This window comes from Manacus candei, unplaced genomic scaffold, assembly GCF_025592945.1.
Source record: "Manacus candei isolate 608988 ecotype Guabito, Panama unplaced genomic scaffold, ASM2559294v1 h1tg000059l, whole genome shotgun sequence".
NCBI lineage: Eukaryota > Metazoa > Chordata > Aves > Passeriformes > Pipridae > Manacus > Manacus candei.
The window spans coordinates 560,417-582,347 of NW_026138107.1; the positions used below are offsets into that span (position 1 = coordinate 560,417).

General features: G+C 49.9%; 3 protein-coding genes, 1 long non-coding RNA gene and 2 other non-coding genes across 8 annotated transcripts in view; 5 read left to right on the forward strand and 1 right to left on the reverse strand.

Annotated features, from left to right (window-relative positions):
* Positions 1-6,364: 6,364 nt before the first annotated feature.
* RPL17 (ribosomal protein L17) lies at positions 6,365-10,484 on the forward strand. Its single transcript, XM_051803765.1, has 7 exons — positions 6,365-6,449; positions 6,820-6,872; positions 6,956-6,996; positions 7,727-7,861; positions 8,877-8,975; positions 9,685-9,876; positions 10,387-10,484. The coding sequence occupies exons 2-7, from the start codon at positions 6,833-6,835 to the stop codon at positions 10,432-10,434; spliced, it is 555 nt and encodes a 184-aa protein (XP_051659725.1). The 5' UTR covers positions 6,365-6,449; positions 6,820-6,832; the 3' UTR covers positions 10,435-10,484.
* On the forward strand, positions 6,666-6,734 carry LOC127478314 (small nucleolar RNA SNORD58). Its single transcript, XR_007907173.1, has one exon. It is a non-coding gene; the product is annotated as a small nucleolar RNA SNORD58 (small nucleolar RNA).
* Positions 9,942-10,010, forward strand: LOC127478313 (small nucleolar RNA SNORD58). Its single transcript, XR_007907172.1, has one exon. It is a non-coding gene; the product is annotated as a small nucleolar RNA SNORD58 (small nucleolar RNA).
* A 948-nt stretch (positions 10,485-11,432) lies between the features above and the next one.
* CUNH18orf32 (chromosome unknown C18orf32 homolog) lies at positions 11,433-15,327 on the forward strand. Its single transcript, XM_051803766.1, has 4 exons — positions 11,433-11,522; positions 12,008-12,107; positions 13,630-13,871; positions 14,500-15,327. The coding sequence occupies exons 3-4, from the start codon at positions 13,644-13,646 to the stop codon at positions 14,572-14,574; spliced, it is 303 nt and encodes a 100-aa protein (XP_051659726.1). The 5' UTR covers positions 11,433-11,522; positions 12,008-12,107; positions 13,630-13,643; the 3' UTR covers positions 14,575-15,327.
* A 1,831-nt stretch (positions 15,328-17,158) lies between these two features.
* LOC127478307 (uncharacterized) lies at positions 17,159-19,742 on the reverse strand. The gene is made up of 3 exons (XR_007907167.1): positions 19,379-19,742; positions 18,087-18,225; positions 17,159-17,248 (listed from the first exon to the last, which is right to left on the reverse strand). It is a non-coding gene; the product is annotated as an uncharacterized LOC127478307 (long non-coding RNA).
* Positions 19,743-20,311: 569 nt separating this feature from the next.
* Positions 20,312-21,931, forward strand: part of DYM (dymeclin) — a 213,578-nt gene continuing 211,958 nt past the window's right edge. Inside the window, exon 1 of one of the 3 annotated variants that reach the window (XM_051803671.1) lies at positions 20,312-20,460. The gene's annotated coding sequence lies outside the window, so the exon portion shown is untranslated. The remainder of the gene's footprint in view (positions 20,461-21,931) is intronic. The other 2 variants (XM_051803670.1, XM_051803672.1) reach the window with 2 other exon arrangements.

Consider the following 21,931-nt stretch of genomic DNA (forward strand, 5'->3'; position numbering starts at 1 on the left):
TTGGCACAGGTTGTGTTAACAGGCATCATCCAACCTTGTTTCACAGGCTCTGAGCAGAGCTCTGCACAGCCAGGTCCTTCCTGCAAGGACTGTACCTGTCCTGGGTCCCTGTGTGCTTTGTCTGCCAGCAGGGAGGTGGAGAAGCCCCTGGAAGGGAAAATCAGCATTGATTGTGGTTTATCAGCTGATCCAGGGGAGCTCTTGAGCAAAGGAGCAGAAAAAAGGAGCAGATAGAATTATAGAATTGTTTAAGACTGGAAAACACCTCTAATGTCATCAAGTCCAACTGTCCAACCCATCACCGCCACGTTAATAATCATGATTATAACAGAGGAGAGGAGAAGGATTCTTTGATCCATTTTGGAGGTACAGGAGAAGAAAGGGAATTTGAGGCTGTGTTTTACAGTACAGGGCACATTCAGCTTTAGAAATGTTGACAGGATTCAGAGATAAAGAAACGTTGAGGTTGGAAAGGGCCAGTGGAGACCATCTAGAGCACCCTCCCTACAGCTCAAAGCAGGGTCAGCCAGAGCTGGTTGCCCAGGACATTCTCTCTGGCCCACCTGTTCCAGGGTACAACCATTCTCTTCTGCTTAAACAGAATGCCCCATAGTTTAATTTGTGCCTAAATTGTGGGCAATATCCCTGATTCCAGGGATATTTTTGGTTTAATTAATCAAAAGCACATTTAAAGTAGTACTTCGTGGTTATGAGCAAGAGAGGCTAGGGCAAATGTAAACACAGGATTTAATTTATCCCCAAAAGGCTTTATGATCGGGCACTTACATGATGCCTTTATTTACTCATCATGACCACTGGCTGGTCCATTTCTGGCCATTCAAGCCAGGAACGCACAACCTGCGTAAACGGTTTGCTGGCAAAAACTATCCTGGATAAACACAAACTTCAGCTACAAGGTTATTTAATCACACAGGAGGTTTGTTTTACCAGTGACTCCCTCCTAGCTGGGCGTGCAGGGGGTGGATGAACCCGCAGCGCTCGGACAGCATTCCAAAAATATTGAGTATTAAGACAGCATCACAAATTGCTGTGTTTTTTTTGTTTTGTTTTGACTGCAATCCTGGCAGGCGGGTCCCCAGCAGAGAGGAGAAGGTGCTGTGCCTGCTGCGTCACACTCCAGCAGCAGTGACAGGGAGGGCAGATCCTCGACTGTTTCCTCACCTCTGGTCTATGTACAGCATACACAGGACAGAAATTATTTAAGTAGAATGTGTAGCTAATCTCCTGTTGCAAAGAGTTGCCCACGTTCTGGGAGGACTCACCGGGTATCAAAAGCGTTTCAGTTGTTTGCATCTTTTAGGTGATACACTTACGATGAGTTATATATGTACACATATATACAGATATAAACACATAAATATATGTATGTAACTAATTTTATCTGCTTCAGTAAGGAACTTGTGGCCCCCTGTGGAAGCATCTCTTCTTAAAAATCACAGGGAGGAACATATAACATAACTGAGCTCTGCAGGTGACCCAGACAGAATTACAGACACTCTGTATCATCAAATACAGATGCTGACTTGCATCAGCAAATCTCTGATGCAGGTCAGTCCATCTTCTGGAGATGCATTTCACCCTTTTCCATGGAGTGACAGAACAAGGGGAATGGCTTCCCACTGCCAGAGGGCAGGGTTAGATGGGATATTGGGAAGGAATTGTTGGCTGGGAGGGTGGGGAGGCCCTGGCACAGATTTCCCAGAGAAGCTGTGTCTGCCCCTGGATCCCTGGAAGTGTTGAAATCCAGGTTGGATGGGGCTTGGAGCAACCTGAGATGGTGGAAGGTGTCCCTGCCCATGGCAGCGGGGTGTAATGAGATGGTCTTTAAGGTCCTTTCCAACCCAAACCATTCTGGGATTCTAAGATTCTATGATCTTGCTCCTGGGACTCACTGCCAGTAGATTTTAAGACATGCTTGTGGACAGCAGCTTAACTGGAGAACTCATCTACCATGTGTCCAGATGCTTCTGTTTTGCTGTCCATGGGAGGAAAAGGCAAACAATGGGGGTCAGCTGTGCCTCTGGAGGAGCCAGGCATGTGGGAGAAGGAGAGCAAGAGTCCGTAGGCTGGTCAGGAGAGAAGATTTCAGGGAAAGAAGGTGCAGGCAGCTGTTTGAAGGCTGGAAAGCTCCAGCGTTTGCAGCATTCAATCTGGTTTCAATTTAAAATGTCTTTGTCTTGAAGATTTCCTGCTTAAGCATTAGGACAAGGAACCCATTTGTGTGTAATTTCTGTGAACGACAGTTTAATATCCCCACATAATCCTCAGACTCCAAAAGCTGGGTCTGTCAGAGAAATGCCAAGAAATCTACAAAGAGGTTTGAGGAATTGGCTTCCATTCCTGTGCAAAGAACAGGTCAAGCCCCCTCCTGCAGCATGGAGGATATGTGGTGTGTTTTACTGAGCTGGAGTTAAGCTTGACCAATCATCCCAGTGGATCCACGTGTTAAAGGGGTTTTAGCACAGACCCTCCTGTGACTCCACGTGCCCCTCTAGTAGAAGTGAGTGCCCTAAGTCTGAGCTGAGTGTCAGGCTGGAAGGTGAGCAGGAAGGTCCCCTGGCTGGAAGTGAACTCTTTGTGGTTTCCGACCTGCCATGAAAACATAACCCCAGCCAGTCTCGAAGCTCACCTGTCCCTCCACCTGTCCACCAGCCAGGAGGGATGGTGGCTGTCAGGGGCATTGGCAGATTGTCACTTAGGGTGACATTTGGCTTGGCAGTTCCCGTAGCACTGATAAGCTTGTTCACTCACAGCCAAAGCCACAAAAGAACTTACATGAGACAACACTCCTGTGCCCGTTCACTCCCTGCTGCCTGCTGGGCAATGCCAGGGCAGGTAAAGGGGTGCAGCCCTCTTCCAGCCCCGGGGACACATTCAGAGGAGAGAATCATGGGATCAGAGAATGCTCTGGGTTGGAAGGGATCTTTAAGCTTATCCAGTCCCTGTCTCCTGCCATGGGCAGGGACACCTTCTACTACCCCCAGTTGCTCCAAGCCCCATCCAGCCTTGACTTCAACACTTCCAGGGATCCAGGGGCCGACAGAGCTTCTCTGGGAAATCTGGGCCAGGGCCTCACCACTCTCACAGCCAAGAATTCCTTCCCAATATCCCATCTAACCCTCTCCTCTGGCAGTGGGAAGCCATTCCCCTTGTCCTGTCCCTCCAGCCCTTGTCCTAAGTCCCTCTCCAGCTCTCCTGGAGCCCCTTTAGGCACTGGAAGGGGCTCTCAGGTCTCTCTGGATCCTTCTCTTCTCCAAGTGAACCCCCCCAGCTCTCCCAGCCTGGCTCCAGAGCAGAAGGGATGGCAGAAGCCTTTGCTGCCATTGTCATCAGCCCTTCAGGGGAGGATGCTACCAGCAGGGGCTCCCAGAGCACAGAGTTCAGGTCTGAGCACAGCTGGATGTTTGCTGCCAGTGCCTGTTGGGACAGGGAGGTCTCCCTGGGCTTGCACAGCACAGGTACCAGGGATAAGGGACAAGGGAGCTGAGAGGGGTGGCACCAGTGGAGTTTAAGGTGAAGTCTTACGGAACTGAGAATTAGGAGGCAGCTGCCTCCTACACAGGAGTTTTCAGGAATATGATTTTGGACTTACATGCCTGAATTTTCTGCTTAGGAACCCAAAGCTCTTTTTGAGTCAGCTCATACAAACCAAATATCCAAGGCAGGTGGTGCACCAGGGGAATAACCTGATTAAAACCCAACAAGGCCACACGCTCAGCTGCCTCATCGCTGGTGCCAGCACCAGATATGTGCTAGGCTGCCCCTGAGAACAGTTGTCAACCTCCCAGTAAAGCTGAACATGCATCTCAGGGCAGTGGTCACAGCCTCAGGTCTGCCAGAGCTCAAGGAGCATTTGGACAATGCTCTCAGGCACACGATGGGATTGTTGGGGTGTCCTGTGCAGGACCAGGAGTTGGACTGGATAATCCTTGTGGGTCCCTTCCAACTCAGGATGTTCTGTGATAGCCTCCCACCACTGCAAGCCCTCAGCAGCTGAGCAAAACAGTTCCACCTGTGGGGAAACAGAAAATGCAAGTAACAAAAAGCACACCCTGTTTGTTTTGGGTTTGATTGATGAGCACAGGTGATAATCCCCACCACGTGTCAACCACTTGTGTTTCACACCTCTCCTCCAGCTCTCCCTGACTGCAGCGTTGCTCCTGTGCTCTGCTATCAAGAAGCAGCTGTGTGTAGAGGTGCTTCCCATGGAAAGGCCGTGCTCCTGCCCTGGAAGAACACGGGAACAGGTGGGGGGGAGGGCAGTAAGGACAGAGGAGGAGAGTTGCATTCAGGTGTGTTGTGAGAGGGGATTCCCGCAGTATGGTGGGCAAGGCTTTAGAAGTGTTGAGGACCTCAGCTTCAGCCAGTTTTAATTTATTGTATCTGGAAACTCAGTGTTATAGAGCGTTGCCCAGAGAAGCTGTGGCTGCCCCTGGATCCCTGGAAGTGTCCAAGGCCAGGTTGGATGGGCCTTGGAGCAACCTGGGCTAGTGGAAGGTGTCCCTGCCCACGGCAGGGGGTGGAACTGGATGAGCTTTAAGGTCCCTTCCAACCCAAACCATTCTGTGATTCTATGTTAAAAATAAGAAATAATATTTAGCCATGTCCCAGGTTTCCCTCCTTGGAGATCAGTGCTTGGAAGTTGTTTGAAGACTTTGCAGAAAGCTTCCCCCCTGCCGAAACCAAAGTAAAAGGCACATTTTAAGGCAGGTAAATGAAGAGCTGCAGTCACAATTAGAGCTCTTACACTTTCCAGACATGTAAATATTTGTGATAGCTTGAATATTTTCCTCTTCTCACCTGGGTGAAATCCTAGCAGCAAAGCTTTGGGGGTTTTTAACTCTAAACAAGAGAGACAAAAATAACATCCTGGTTATTGCATTTAGATAGGCAGCAAGTTCTTGCTCTGCTTATCTAAACTCAAGAGTTAAACCCAGACTGTCTCATGCTGGGGAGCTGCCTGCACACCAGATTACTGCCCTCTCAGGAAGATATGCCTCTTTTTTTTCCCCATTCTATCAAACTTGTCTCAATGAGCCTTTTGCTGCAGCCAGGTACCGCTTTCAGAAAACGTTTTGCTTTTACTGAGCTGCTTTGTCAGATTTCCCAAACAGTTCTAGTCGCAAACGCCGTCTAAAATGGAAAAAAGAAATATCTTTCATCTTAACGAGTCAGTCTGTGATTATTTTATAACGGTGCAATAAACAGCAGTTGTGATTTATAAACACAAGTCTCTTTGCTCTGGTTTCCTGGTCACCTCAGTGAGCGATGTGCTGCTCTATTCCCATCCTAAGCTGCCACCTAATGGTGAACATGGTAAGGCTGCTGGGATGAAGGTGGACTCGATCATCTTAAAGGTCTGTTCCAAACTTAACAATTTTGTGACTATGTGATCTCAGGTGGAGGTTGGACTCTTTTTGCAGGGAACAAGGGACAGGATAAGACGACAAGAGTCTCAAGCTGTGCCAGGGGAGGTTCAGGTTGGACATCAGGAGGAATTTCCTCCTTGAAAGGGCTGTCAGGCCTTGGAAAGGGCTGCCCAGGGAGGTGGCGGAGTCCCCGTTCCCAGAGGTGTCCAAGGAACGCCTGGATGTGGCACTCAGTGCTCTGGGCTGGGGGACAAGGTGGGGATCGAGCACAAGTTGGACTCGATGGTCTGGGAGGGCTTTTCCAACCTCAATGATCATCTCACTCCATGAGGATCAGCACGGCCAAGTCAGATATGGCAGTGCACTCTCTGAGCCCTTTCTAATAAAGAATTGTGTGATTCTGGGATTGTGTGATTCCCTCACTAAAAGCACCTGTTCTGTGAGCCGAGTGTGAATCCTAGAAGAGGCTGAGTTGGAAGCGGCCCACAGGGATCATCGAGTCCAACCCTTAGCCCTGCACAGGCCCATCCCCAAGAGTCCCCCCCTGCGCCCCAGAGGATCACCCAAACGCTGCCGGTCTCGGTGCTGTGCCCACTGCCCTGGGGAGCCTGTTCAGTGCCCAACCACCCCCTGGGGGAAGAACCTTTTCCTGAGATCCAACGTAAGCCTGCCCTTACACAACTCCAGGCCATTCCCTGGGTGCTGTCCCTGGTCCCCCCGAGCAGAGCTCAGGGCCTGCCCCTTCTCTGCCCCTCCCCAGGAAGTTGGAACTGCAGTGACGTCTCCCGTCAGTCTCCTCCAGCTGAGCACACCAAGTGCCCTCAGCCGCTCCTCACACGGCTTCCCCTCGCGGCCCTTCCCCATCTCCGTCGCCCTCCTCTGGACGCCCACAAAACAAAACGGCATCAGTTTTATTCACAACGCGCGCCACAGAAGGGCCCCGCCTCCCTCCCCCTCAGGGCCCGGCCCCGCCGCCATGGCGGAAATCTCGCGAGATCGCGCACGCGCTGCTGGCGCGCCCCGCCCCCATCTCCCCCTCTCCGTCGCCGCCATCCCGAGGTGAGGAGCCATGGCCGGGCCCGGCCTGCCGCTATCTGCCGCCATCCTCGCCCATCCCGCCCCGTCCCACCCGCCAGCGCCCTCCCGCACATCGGGAGCGGTCCCACGCGCCCCGCGCCCGCGGTATTCCCGGGGATGGCGCGCGGGAGGGCAGGCAGGGGGCCGATGGGGTTGTGGGGGCGCGGGAGGGGCAGCACTCCCTGTGGGACTCCGTGGCTGCGGTGATGACTCTCTTAGGACACCTTTGGATGTAACCGTGAAAAGAAAGCGAAATTCCTGAGCGGCCGCGCCGGTAGGGCGAGCGGCCCGGGCCCTGCGTGCCGGTGTGCTGCGGGTTTAATGTGATTTTGTTTTAATCGGTGTTTTCCAGCTGAGCTCCCAAGATGGTGCGCTACTCCCTGGACCCGGAGAACCCCACCAAATGTGAGTTGATGTTTTGGGAGAGTTCGTGTAGGGAAGCCGCTGAGGTTTTGATTTCAAAAGTTGGTCTTTTTTCTCTCCCGCAGCGTGCAAGTCACGGGGATCCAACCTGCGGGTGCACTTCAAGGTAAGGAATGTGTAGTGAGCAGGAAGTGCAAATTCGGTTGTATTTTATGTTGGTTTTGTTAGGTTTTATATTATTTTTTAAAAGAACCCCGGACTGGGATTTTAAGGATCATCCCGCTTCAATGCCCTGGTATGGGCAGGGACACCTTCCACTAGCCCAGGTTGCTCCAAGCCCCGTCCAGCCTGGCCTTGGACACTTCCAGGGATCCAGGAGTAGCCACAGCTGCTCTGGGCAACCTGTGCTAGGGCCTCACCACCCTCATAGGCAAGAATTCCTTCCCAATATCACAAGTTTTCACTTTGGTTTGCCTTTTTATTACCATCAGGATTATAGTTACTCTCTGACTTCTGCAGTTAGTAAGTACTATCTTAACACTGAGATTTTATCCTTAATTTTTTGTTCTAAGCCCTTTCTTTTCTCCCCTTTGCAGTTCCTTCACAGGAAAATTGCATTGCCTGGAATTACATTGTTAACAAAAGTTGAAATTTTCTTGGTTGGATGTAGCCATTAGGTAAAAAACAGTAAAAGTGTGCTGGAGCCACAAAATCAGCAGTGGTAGTTACACCAAGGGTTAGAAAAGCAGATAACAAAGAAAAAAAGTGTTATTAATTATTCTTCATTGTTTGAGGAGGTTTTTTTTGTGAGTACTTCCTTTGTAGTCACAGGACAAGGGTCTGGGATCCATGATTACGTTGGAAAGATGTGTTACTTTGTGTGCTCTGTGTTGCAGAACACCCGGGAGACTGCACAGGCCATCAAGGGAATGCACATCCGCAAGGCCACCAAGTACCTGAAGGATGTCACCCTAAAGAAGCAGTGTGTCCCCTTCCGGCGCTACAACGGGGGCGTCGGTAGGTGTGCCCAGGTGAGACCCTAGGGGAAACAGGGGACTGTGCCCAGGTGAGATCCCTGGGGAAATGGGGGACTGTGCCCAGGTGAGATCCCTGGGGAAAGGGGGGACTGTGCCCAGGTGAGATCCCTGGGGAAAGGGGGGACTGTGCCCAGGTGAGATCCCAGGGAAATGGGGGACTGTGCCCAGGTGAGATCCCTGGGGAAAGGGGGGACTGTGCCCAGGTGAGATCCCTGGGGAAAGGGGGGACTGTGCCCAGGTGAGATCCCAGGGAAATGGGGGACTGTGCCCAGGTGAGATCCCAGGGGAAGTGGGGGAACGTGCCCAGGTGAGATCCCAGGGGAAATGGGGGACTGTGCCCAGGTGAGATCCCTGGGGAAACGGGGGACTGTGCCCAGGTGAGATCCCTGGGGAAACGGGGGAATGTGCCCAGGTGAAATCCCAGGGAAATGGGGGAGATGTGTCCAGGAGAGATTTTAGGGAAATGGGGGAGTATGCCCAGGTGAGATGCTAGGGAAACGGGGGAAGTGTGCCCAGATGAGATCTGGGGAGACACTAGAGCCCCTTCAGTGCCTAAAGGGGCTTCAGGAGAGCTGGAGAGAGACTTGGTATTAGGGATGAAGGGACAGCACAAGGGGGAATGGCTTCCCACTGCCAGAGGGCAGGGTTAGATGGGATATTGAGAAGGAATTGCTGTCTGTGAGGGTGGTGAGGCCCTGGCACAGGTTTCCCAGAGCAGGTGTGGAGTAACAGGACAAGGGGACCGGCTTCACATTGGCACAAGTTGCCCAGAGAAGCTGTGGCTGCCCCTGGATCTTTGGAAGTGTTAAAGGCCAGGTTGGACATGGCTTGGAGCAACGTGGGCTAGTGGAAGGTGTCCCTGCCCATGGCAGGGGGTGGGATGAGATGGTCTTTAAGGTTCCTTCCAACCCAAGCCATTGTAGGATTATGGCAAGTTCGTGATGCCTGATGTGTGAACTGTGTTGTACTGGGATAAAAGCAGAAGTTCACTGTTGCCCTCTCATTGCAGGCCAAGCAGTGGGGCTGGACCCAGGGCCGCTGGCCTAAGAAGAGCGCGGAGTTCCTGCTGCACATGCTCAAGAACGCAGAGAGCAACGCTGAGCTCAAGGTGGGTGTTACTGAGCACAGTGTCCCTGTTCTGCTGCCTGTCAGCAACCCTGACCCGTGTCACTGACGTGGAGGGACAGGGAACTCCATGGCACCGCCAGGCCCAGCTGTTTCCTTGGTCAATCCTTGGTGGATCCACAGCTCCCTGACACTGCTAAGCTTGGCTGTTTCATTGGTGAATCCTTTGTAAATCCTCAGGTCCATGGCACTGCCATGCTCGGGTATTCTATTGCTAAATCCTTTGTAAATCTTTGGCTCTGGGACACTGCTAAGCTTGGCTGTTCCATTGGTCAATCCTTTGTAAATCCTCAGATCCATGGCACTGCCATGCTCGGGTATTCCATTGGTAAATCCTTCATAAATCTTCAGCTCTGGGACACTGCTGAGCTCAGCTGTTCTGTTGGCAAATCCTTGGTAAATGCTCAGTTCCATGCACCACTGTGCTCATCTGTTCCAGTAAATCCTCAGGTGTGTGACCCAGCCAAACTTGGCTGTTTTGTTGGTGCATCCTTGGAAGACCCTCAGCTCTGTGACACTGACAAGCTTGGGTGTTTCTTTAGTGAATTCTTGGAAAACCCTCAGCTCCCTGTTGCAGCCAAGCTAGGGCGTTCATTCACCAGCAGTGGTGACTGGGACAGTAACTCACATTCTTGCTGTGGAGGTGGTTGATTTGCAGATGAAAACAAGTGACAGGTTTTATTTCTCTCCAGGGCCTCGATGTGGATTCCCTGGTGATCGAGCACATCCAGGTGAACAAGGCTCCCAAGATGCGCCGGCGCACGTACCGGGCACACGGCAGGATCAACCCCTACATGAGCTCCCCGTGCCACATCGAGATGATCCTCACCGAGAAGGAGCAGATTGTGCCCAAGCCAGAGGAGGAAGTGGCCCAGAAGAAAAAGGTATGGAGAGCCCTGTGTGCCTTTTCCTCCGTCACGTCATGAGAGCCAAGCATTCAGCAGAGGGGTTGCTGTGATGACTATCTTAGGACACCTTTGGAATTCCCATGAAAAAAATTCAGTTATTTCTGAGCAACCCCATTTTTAATTTTAACACAATATTAAGCACTTAAAAACCCTAAGAACCTTTTTTTTTTTCCTCAGTTGTGCAGGGGTTTTGTTCTTCCCTCTCATAACCACAGTATTCCCTGACTGCTTGGGTGAAGGTGGGGTGTGTGCGATTAAACTTAATTAAACTTGAGTTCAGAGTGTGTGAGCAGCATAGGGATTCCTGTGTGCATGCAGGTGTGATCAGTGGATCATCAGTGAAGGAATTTCTAACAGCTCTCAGTGCTTCCAGAAGATCTTGCAGATGAACTTGTGAGATGTTTTAGGAAGACGTTTTCTCATTTCACGGTTTTCACATTTCACCATCTTCTCATTCCGCCATTTTCCCGTTTTCGTGTTTTTCAGATCTCCCAGAAGAAGCTGAAGAAGCAGAAGCTGATGGCCCGGGAGTAAATCTGCACAGGCAGATGTACATAAATAAAACAAGAAAGCTTAAGATATTACTCCGTGTGTGTGTTTCTGTGCTCTGGGTTCTGACCAGTGGGACATGGGCAGGGAGAATTATGGGATCACAGACTGGTTTGGGTTGGAAGGGACCTTAATATCATGCAGTCCAACCCCCTGGTGTGGGCAGGGACACCTTCCAGTAGACTGGGTTGCTCCAAGCAGTTCTTCGTCAAAAGAGAGCAAATTGTGAGGATTGCCATTAATCATAGAATCCCAGAATGGTTTGGATTGGGAGGGACCTTCAAGCTCATCCAGTCCCACCCCCTGCCATGGGCAGGGACACCTTCCACTAGCCCAGGTTGCTCCAAGGCCCATCCATCATGGCTAGGCTTCGCAAACGAAGATTTGGGAAGGCTCTATCCACATTTGTTACAGGCACGCTGGTGTCTTATGAGGCCAATACGTGACAGACATATCTGATTACATAAGGCACAGCAGAAAGACTCCTTAGATGGTGTATTCTGCAAGACACGGTTCTTTCTGCATTGCCTTTTCTCCTCGAGAGTGATCCTGCGTGTGTTCTCAAAGGAGGCAGCTGCGTTATAGATGGTGTGTCTCCAGGTCTCCCGATTTGAGGCCAGAGTAGACCAGTTATGGTGATCACTATGGCCAAGGCTGAGATGTTGTTTTCAGGGAGTCCTTGTATCTTTTCTTCGGGGCTCCTCTCATGCGGCAGCCAGTGGCAAGTTCACCATAGAGCAGGATCTTAGGGAGCCTGGCCTTGAACATTCCAGGGATCCAGGGTTGCCCTGGGCAACCTGTACCAGGGCCTCACCACCCTCACGGAGGAATTCCTTCCCAGTATCTCATCTAAAGCCGGTCCGCCTGTTCCCGCGTGGGTGCCGATGCCGTACCGCCGTTACTCCCCCCCCCACACCGTGATAATTTGGGACACTTCCTGCCCCTGGAATTTTTTGGGGGGGGCCCTCTAACGCAGCCGGGGGGCGGGGCTGGAGGTCACGTGACGCGCGCTGCCACCTCCCATTGGCGGAAGCGGCGCCCCGGAAGTGCGGGGCCGTTCCGGTGCGGGCGCGGTGAGTGCGGGGCGCGGGGGGCGATCCCGGTATCCCGACATATCCCGCTATATCCCGATATCCCGTCATCCCACCTCGCCCCCGCCCCTCCAGCACAGCCGGCCGTGCCCGGCGCCGCCGCTCGCCGCGAGTGCGCAGGGTGTACCGGCCCGAACGTCCTCGGCAGGGCAGAACGGGAACGCCTCCTGGCATAACTCGCCCTTCCAGGCTGGCTCGTCCTTTATGAGAAAACGGGGGAAAACGGACTTTTTGTCCGCGTGGCCCTTTCCAGCCTCCACATCCACTGGGAGGAAGGCCCCACTGAGGTTTTCCTGTCACGGCGTTCCCTGTGCCCCCGGCGTGTGGGGGCTCACACTGAGGAGCGAAACCTCCTGTCGCAGAGAAATAACCTGTTAAAACCTGACCTTTTTTTTTTTTTTTCCTCCCTACTTTCCTTTTTTCCTTCTTTTTTTTTTTTTTTTTAACGTATTTTTCTTGCTCACCAGGTGACGGCGCATCACCAAGTGACAGCAGGAATCCATCAGGACGGTGATTCCCCCTGTTGGGACGAGTGGCTCCAGAGGGTCACTCGTGACCCTGGCACAGGTAAGGGTGATTGTTTGGCCTGGAATCTTGACACGAAGTGGCTGCAGAGACAAAACACAACACATGCTGTTTCCTTGGGACAGAGCATGGGAGTGACAGGACAAGGGGGAATGGCTCCACACTGCCAGCAAGCAGGGTTAGATGGGGTATTGGGAAGGGATACCTGGCTGTGAGCGTGGTGAGACCCTGGCACAGGTTGCCCAGGGAAGCTGTGGCTGCCCTTGGATCCCTGGAAGTGTCCAAGGCCAGGTTGGAATAACCTGTTCTAGTGTAAGGTGTCCCTGCCCATGGCAGGGGGTGGAACTGGATGATCCTTAAAATCCCTTCCAACCCAAAGTATTCTGTGGTTCTGTGATAATTCTATATCCTGGGGTGTTCCCTCCAGCCACTTTATTCAACTGCTGGATGAATCCTCAACATCTTGCTGGAAATTTAGTGTCTAGGAAGTTTTGGTGAAGAGAATACCTGAGTCATGTTGTCTCAATTTAACATTCCTCCCTAGACTTCAGAGAGCAGATTTAAACTATATTTGAAGCAGCCAGAACAGAACTTGGAAGTAGTCAACTGGAAATCGATATTCTCTTTTTTCACGGGGCTTAAAATCTTTAGGATAGCTTAAAACTTTTCCCTGGCGAAGCGTCCACGTCTGCCTGTTCATTGTCCATCTTGGAAAGCTTTTGTTTTCCTTCTTAATGCGAGAACTGAGATGTCAGCAGCCCAGAAAGGAGGAATGTGAAGGGCAAAGCTCTGTAGCAGCAGAGTGTGTCTAATGTATTGCTCGTCAGCACTGGCAGGGACAGCTCTAATCCCACTTAACTGCTTCCTCTCCCAATCATACCTCTCTGCCCCTCTGCTTTGGTTTTCTGCCTTTTTTTTTTTTTTTTAGCACAGACTCCAGGCTGCCAATTTTGAGGACTTCTCTGTGGGTTACAGAGAGAGGGGATGGTTCATTTTCTAATAGTTAATTTTATGGGATTGATGTGGGATCAAGGGATTCCTCTTGGGCAGGAGGAAGGAAATAACCCACATTCTGTTTCTCTCAAATCCTCACTGGGATTTTCTTCCTTCTCCCACGGTCCTGCCTTTTAGTGGTAGCAGACCACTGGATGACTTGGAGTGCTGCTGTTTAATTTCCCTTTAATTAAAAAGAGATTAAGAAAAACAAACCCTTTGGACTCTTTCCTACAGCAAGAACTGGGCTAATATCTTGCTGCTTAAACTGTTTTTGTGTGGTTTTAGCAAAAACTCTCATTTTCTGAATTAGTCTTTCTGAATTGCAGCTGCAAGATTGATGAATTAGTAACAAATTACTGGGGTTTTTTGTTAAAATGTGAAGAATGTTCCCCTTCTGGAGGATTTTGTAATGTTGAAACACACAGCAATTTTAACAGCTAATTTATAATTAAAGAAGACTCTATGCCCTAATATCAACTACAGCCTTTATTTAATTTGTTTTCTTGGATCATGACATACAACATTCTCATTCCGAGCTGTTTTTTTTCCCTCACCACCTTTGTCACAGGGCAAGGGGCAGCCATGGTGTGCATTCCCTGCATTGTCATTCCTGTCCTCCTCTGGGTCTACAAGAAGTTCCTGGAGCCGTACATCTACCCCGTGATCGCCCCCTTCATCAAACGTGTGTGGCCCAAGAAAGCTGTGGAAGATCCCACAGGCACAAAACAAGGACAAGGAGGCAGCTCTGGGGATCCTCCAGCACCTTCAGCTGCAAAAAGAGGCCTGGAGTATGAATCTGGAAGCTATAAAGTAAGATTAATTCACTTAGCTAACCAGGGAAACTCAGGGGTAGTTCAGGGTGGGCACCACAGAAGGATTGATAGTTGGGTGTTTTTACAGACCTTTTTGGGGAGATTTTCTTATGGATAGGACTTGCCACTACTGAGCCAGCTAGAAATAGTGGCTTCAAGACAGCTCGTGGCCTTGGAGAGATAGGAATTGCTCTTGTTTCCTGAAACAGCTTAATTAATTTATGCTTTTTTTAGGACTGGCTATTCTTTCAGAGAAGGAAAAAAGTCAAATATTTGGTAAATTGCACAAGATGTATGAAGCAGAATTAAAAAAAAACCAAAACCCTCTCTTCAGCCAGCTCTGCCAGTCATAATGGGGAAAGATGTTTAGTGCATGTAAATCGTGCATTTATTATTTATTTCTTCTGTCAAATTTAAAAGACTTGTGAACGTTGTCTCTGCTCTCATTTCCCCTGAAGGGATTATTATTTGCAAATCTGCGCAGACACCACCACTTTTGGTTCTTGCTGCAGATTTCTTCATAGATCTTCACTGGCCTTGCCCCCAAAACCCATTTTCGTCTCCAGCTGTTTGGGTGTGAAGTCCTCTTTTCGACATCCATTAATGGCACTGTCTTTTATTTGCAGTTTGAAAGCAACAGCATTGCAAATGGAATTGCTGCAAAGAGATCCACAGGAGCTTATGACAAGAAAACGGATTAGAGGAGTTAATTCCTAAGGATTTTATTCCCCCGTGTCCAATATGAACTGCTGATATTTCTCGCTCTCTGAGACTTGTTTTCTTTGCACATTTTAGCTGAATAAAAACCTTTATTGCTTGCAGGAGAGAGTCTGTTTTGCCACTAAAATGGCATCTAGTTCGTTTTTAGTTTAAAATATTTGAAAGCTGAAGTTATTGTATTTTTCTTGCTGGAACTACTTTTCATCTACCATTTATTTAGTGTGATTAGAGTTTAGGTTAAATAACTTATGAATAAACCTATCTATGGAAGGTAAATGTATCTTAGCATCTTAATTTCACTAAGTGCTAGTGGAATACTTGAGACTTTCACCTTAAAAGTTGTGTCTGTTCTTGACCTCTCTAAAGGACTGTGGATTGCATTGTGGCAACAGAAGCTCTTGTTTAAACTATAGGGGATTTATATTTTTCATGCCAAATCTGTGGATGAGGTAGAGGAGTTGTGCTATATGCAAAATTTGCTTAGCTTACTAAAACAGAAACTCTCGATGTGATACTTCTGTTAATTATTGTCCTTTAAATACTATGTCTTTTTGTTTGTTTGTTTCCTGAAGAGGAGCAGCAGAGGCATGATGCAAAAGAATTATTGCTTTATCTTCTGTTGTGGTGATTTAAAATGGTGCAGTTCCGGCTTTAAAAAAAGAAAACAACTAAAACCTCTTTAACATGTTTGTGGAATTTTAACTATAATAAACGAGGATTTTCTTTAAATATAAGTCGCTTCATGCAGTTGTTCTTGGGCATCTGAGTGATAAACACCTAAAATCTTTGAAAACCTGTAGACAGGCCCCAGGCAGAAGGAGGTCTTAAAACTCCATGACTTCATGATAAAGTGAACTGGGCAAGTCCAGCTTTGCCTCCTCCTGGGAAGATGGACTCTGCCGCTGACTTGAGTACCAACCATGATGTGTTTTGAGTGTCCCTGGGCTTAGTAAAGAATAAAACTGATAATTCCTGCTTTCCCCTCTCTGCCAAACCAGAGCACTCTTTGAAAGATTCAAAACCAAAACCACTCCAGCAGTTTTGGATTGCTATTTATGGTTTAATTTCCCTAAAATCCTACCCCAGACATGCCTAAAAAGGTACACCTTTTTATACAGGCAGTCCGTGTCACTGTGGTCCAGTGTTGTGCTTGTGACTGTGATTTCTCCTACCAGATAATTAATTATGCTCACCCAATGCCTCTGGTGAGGTGCATCATTTCCTACCACTGCCTGATTTGGTCAGGCCTTGTGTGAATCCATCTGCAGCATCCACTGATGGATATCAGGCCCTGGTTGCTACAGCCATTGCTTCTGTAATGAGCAGAGTCACAGAAAACCCCTTGTAAGACGTTGCTTAATGCTGTTTGCTCTCCCTTAATGAGCGAGTCTGTTCAAAAGTGAATTTGGAATTGCTGTTTAATCAGCTCTTGCCTCATCCTTGGAACATAATCCCCCACAGGATCAGTGTGTCGCAGATACAGCTTCCTCCTAGATCAGTGAATCACTGAATCATGGAATCATGATTAAAAAAGCCCTCCAAGACCATCGAGTCTTGTGCTCGACCCCCACCTTGTCGTCCAGCCCAGAGCTCTGAGTGCCACATCCAGTCGCTCCTTGGACACCTCCAGGAATGGGGGATCCACCACCTCCCTGGGCAGCGCCTTCCCATGCCTGACTACCCTTTCCATGAAGAAATTCCTCCTGATGTCCAACCTGACCCTCCCCTGGCACAGCTTGAGGCTGTTTCCTCTCATCCTGTCCCTTGTTCCTTGGCAGCAGAGCCCAACTCCCACCTCGCTCCCCGCTCCTGTCAGGGAGTTGGAGAGCCAGAAGGTCCCTCTTGAGCCTCCTTTTCTCCAGGATGAGTCCCCCCAGCTCCCTCAGCCCCTCCTGCTGCTCCAGACCCTTCCCCAGCTCCGTTCCCTTCCCTGCACACTCTCCAGCCCCTCAATGTCTCTCTTGTCTGAGGGCCCAGAACTGCCCCAGCACTGGAGGGGCCTCAGCAGTGCAGAGTCCAAGCTACAGCTGAGCAGCTGAACAGGAATATGTGTCCTGATATCCTGAGCATTGCTGAAAAGATTGTCCCTTCCCCTGTGCTTCCTGTGCCAGGTAACCCCAGCCGCTGTTTTACTGTGCTGGGCACCTCACAAACAGGCCACAAGTTTAGAGTGTGTCCACCTCTAGCAGATGTGAGCACAACAAAAAGCAGAGCAAGAGCTGTACTGGGGCTCCTTTAATCTGTAAACCTAGGCAGTCAATTTATAAAGGGTACGTAATGAATTATTTTGAGTTATTTAGGATATTATTACACAAGGAAGTGCATCAGACAATAACATGGAAAATAAAGGGTACAGTAAATTAGACTGCAGGCTGCACTGGGCTTCCAGCTTTGTATCAGCCCTGTATTTAAACACCAGGCCTACTGAAAAAAAAAAATGCAAAAACCAAAAGAGGCAGATAATGCAAGTGAAACTACATGTTTATGCTTTCTAGAATGCTGTTCCAGTACTTCTACTAGCTGCAGCTAAACCCTGAAATGAGTAATCTACATCACAAAACTTACCTCAGTGAGGCACTTCACTGGAAGCTCTGGTAGGAGATTTGTGTTATAACTCTTCTGTTCCTATTCTTTTCCAAGAATAGGTCAATAATCCTGTTGTGTTGTGAACAGTAAAAAAAAAAACAAAAAAACCAAAATCATGTGAAAGCAAAGGAACTGCCTGAGACTGGGCAGGAGAGGAGGAGATCATCTGGGATACAAAGAAGTGCACAAAGCCTTGTTTAAGGAGAAGAAGTAGACAGAAATTAAGGAAATCCTCACATGAAAATAATATATAGCAAGTGAATTTAAGTGAGAAAATTCCCGTATTTTTGTTACTCACTGAAAACAAGATTTAAAAAGGTTTAGGTATCTGATGATGGCAGGTGGACATCTGCCAGAATTTTCTTGACCAAGTAGCAGCTCAATTTATGCTGCAGACTTTTAGAAAATTGCAGAGTTGGCATCTTTAGGGACCAAAGTGCTTCTGTAAATCCAGTCCTAAGACCCTCACAATTAAAACCACCTGGCTTTATTTAGATACTATTGAGGAAGGATCAGTAAATAAATAAATATTTGAAAAGCCATAATTCAAATCAACTAATTTCAAGTGTTTTTTTCTTAATGGGAAGGTCTAAATGTGACGTGGTGCCTTCCACGTTGGTTTGCACAGGTAGCTGGATGCCAAGAAGTCAACTGAAATTCATGTAAAAAAAACCCCCTGCAAGTGTATGCAAAAAAACTCTTAAATAAAATTTTATGTTGCAGGTTATTTTGATGGGCCTGATTCTGAACGGAAATGAAATTCTGGCAGGTTAAGTGTAATGTGAACAGCTGCTAAGGATGTCTAAACTGATAATAAATTCACTGCAAAGTGATCTTTACTGAGATGTGTTCACAGAACACAGTTAAATTCTGATGTAATGATATTAACGTAATATGCTGTTATTACCCAGATGTAGCAATCATGGCTCATCTGGGATTCTGGGGAGCTGTTGAACTTGCTGCTGAAGTTCAGTCCTCAGAGTCATTCCTTCTTGATCTCTGTACAATGCAGAACATTATTGCTGAAAGAACGGCCCTTTCAGAGGCTGCAGGTGAAGGAAATGAAGAGAAATTTAATTTACACTTAGGTTAACTAAATCTCCTTTAGTGAGAACTAATTCTGTTTCATTAAACTTCCAAGGACATAAAAGAAGGGATTATCTTCCTTGTGAGGTTTTCTGATTGTTAGAACATGCTCACTGAACCAAATCATATTTTGGTTTTAGCAGATTGCCATTATTTTTGTGTTTCAGTGAACCTGACTGCAGTAATTTAATTGAAATGGTCTGGAAGGCCATGTTTGCCACAGTGACTCTCTTGCTTTAGGAATGCTTTTAGGTGATAGTGCTGCATTCTTCTTTCACTGTTGTTTTAGAATCACGGACTAGTTTGGGTTGGAAGGGACCTTAATTATCATGTGGTCCAATTCCCTTGCCATGGGCAGGGACACAGATTGCTCCACGGCCCCATCCAGCCTGGCCTTGGACACTGCCAGAGGTGGGGCATTGAAACATAAACTATCTGAAACATTGTGAATAGATGTATTTATACACAGGCAGATGTAGCGATTCTCGTTCTTGGCCCGGGGATTGTTTTACAGCTCCTTTTCTGTGCGTACAGCGCTTTACAGCTGCCCTGTTGATCCTGCACAACCCTTATTGCACCACCTTCATTCCGATCAAGCACTGTGTGGACGTGAGGGCCAACCCCATGCCAGGATTCTTGCGGTAAGGTGGCAATGTTTGCACAGTGGTCACACCCCAACTGTGCTGTTTGCATGCACAGCCTGGTTACGGGTACGTGTAAGAGCCCGGATGGATACTGGGAATCACACACCTTGTGGAATGTGGGACTCTGCTCAGGGCTACATTGGGAAGGGCTTCATTTCTAGGGAACGAACAGGTACCTTTGGAACCAGCCACTGGTGGCACAAAAAGCACCTCAGAGATGGAGGTTACCAGAGGCAGAAGCAATGACTTAAAGCAGTGTGAGGGCAAGGCTAGGCCTGGTAATTCATCCTTCCATCTGTCCCATCAGCTCTTAGTCCCACTTTCCAGAGCTACCTTGTGTCCCTCTGACTGAAAAGGTGGGATGCAGAGCAAAGAATCACAGAATGAATCCCAGACTGGCTTGGGTGGGAAGGAACCTTAAAGACCATCTCATTCCACTCCCCCTGCCATGGGCCACCCCGTGACTCACTCAGGAGCTGGACCTGCAGCCTGCACGGGAAGCAGAGGCTGTGGAATTGGACTGTAATGCAAGGAAGGACCTTTCCACGAGGGGAGGTGGTTAGTGGGACAAGTCCTGCACCCAAATCCCAGGCCAGGCAGGTCTGCTGCTGCTGCTGCTCCCCTGTCCTACCTGCCCAGCAGGTCTCTGCTCACACCTGCATCGTGTTCTGCTCAGAGAATACCAGCCTTGGTCTGCAGAGCATGTCATAGAATCACAGAATAGAGTCACAGAATAGAATCCCAGAATGGTTTGGGTCGGAAGGGACCTTAAAGCCCGTCTTGTCCTACCCTCTGCCATGGGCAGGGACACCTTCCACTAGACATGGTTGCTCCAAGTCACATCCAACTTGGACTTCACTTCCAGGGATCCAGGGGCAGACACAACTTCTCTGGGAAACCTGTACCAGGGCCTCACCACCCTCACAGACAGCAATTCCTTCCCAATATCCCATCTAACCCTGCCCTCTGGCACTGGGAAGCCATTCCCCCTTGTCCTGTCCCTCCATCCCTTGTCCCCAGTCCCTCTCCAGCTCTCCTGGAGCCCCTTTAGGCCCTGGAAGGGGCTCTCAGGTCTCCCTGGATCCTTCTCTTCTCCAGGTGAACCCCCCCAGCTCTCCCAGCCTGGCTCCAGAGCAGAGGGGCTCCAGCCCTTGGAGCATCTCTGTGGCCTCCTCTGGACTCTCTCCAGCAGCTCCACGTCCCTGTGCCGTTGTTCCCCAGGGAACAGGAGGCAGCTCTGCAGGTGGGGTCAGACCCGAGGGGTCAGAGGGTCTCAACTCCCCCCTCACGCTCTGGGGTCACGTCCCGCTCCCGGTTCGGGGGCTCCGCACCCCTCCTCCCGCACTACAACTCCCGTCGTGCCCCGCGGGAGCCCCCGGGCGCGCTCCGCGCACGCGCAGCGGGGCCGCGCCGGCGACGTGGAGGCGGGCGGGGACCGAGAGGGGCCGTGAGGGGACCGGGAGCGGCGGCGGCGGCCGAGGGGCCCGGGACTGACCCCGCACCGACCCGGCTCTGACCCGGCACCGACCCGGCACCCACCCGGCTCCGACGGTAAGCGCGGCCTCTGCGGGTGGACTCGGCGGGCGCCGGCTCCGAGAGGGGCCCCCGAGGTTCCCCCCGGTTCTCCCAACGCCACCGTCCCCTCGTGGCGCGGGCCCGTGTCGCGACAGAGGGAGGGATGCGCTTGTGTAAGTCGGCACCGGCGCTGCGGAGAGTAACATCAGCACCGCCGTGTCCCCGGCCGGGCTGAGGCATCTCCAGGGATCCCTTAGGGGAGATCCAGGGATCTCTGGCAGAGTCCCCAGGATGTGCCGGTGTCGCTTTATCCACCCCCCGGGTGCTCCCTGACAGGCATCCAGGGATCCCTCGCAGGTCCACAGGATGTGCCTGTGTATCTTAGGGATCCAGTGATCCCTCACAGCGTCCCTGGAGTGTGCCTGTTCCCCTTAGGGATCCAGAGGATTCCTCACAGGGTCCCTGGGATGTGCCTGTGTCCGTTAGGAATCCAAGGATCCCTCACAGAATCTCTGGGATGTGCCTGTGTCCTTTATCCAGCCCAAAGGTGCTCCCTTGACAGGGATCCAGGGATCCCCTCAGGGTCCCCAGGGTGCCCCTGTGTTCCTTTGGGTGCCCTCAGTACCAGAATGCCAGAGGTTCACACCTGTATTACCGGAATGCCAGAGGTTCACACCCGTATTTCTTGTTTTGTGCTCATAATGACATTTGTTATTTGTACATAGGTGATAAATTGGTGTATTTTCCATCCTCTTCCTGAGAACGAGAGCGTTTTCTGGTGCTCTACACCATCTCAGGTCTGCTCACTCCACCTCCTGCTCTCTCCTGCCACTTGTTTTCATGCTTCTGAAAGACAATATTTATTGAAAGCGAGGCATATTTGACTTTAAAACAGAATTTGTCTCTTATCAGGCTTTGTATTACCTCCTCTGCCTTCATGCCAAACACTGTTTTTTGTTTTTTTTTTTTTTTAAACTTATTTATTCTTTTTAATCTTCTGTGCTGAGCATAGGGAGTTCGCGGGGCCGTAATCTGATTTCCCCCCTTGCCTGTGCTGAGGGATAACGTGTTTGGGCTGCGCCTCTAATCATTGGAGGTATTTGCAGGAGTAACCAGGCTGTTGATATTCCCTGCACGGATCACTTTTGGGAGTGCAGGGGAGGGGAAAGAGGCTCCCAGGTGGTTGGGCCCAGTTTCCCAACGCAGGGTTGTGTAACCCCACGTTGTGTCAATTCCCAGCTGAAAACCATTGAAGTTGCTCCAGTTGGGGTGGCTTCAAAACTATTCTTGCTCCTTGGGTTGCCAGGAGCTTGGGAAGGCCTTGTGCTGTCCTTTCTGTAGGCTGTGTTGCCTTTCCACGTTGCTGCTGTATCAGCAGAAGCCCATGGACGGCCCAGGGAATGATGGACCCAGCTCAGCACTCTCACCTACCTGGAGCATCCGTTAGATCCTCCTCTTCCAGCCCTGTGCTGGTGTTTTACTGGCACAGCCTTGAATCCCTGATATT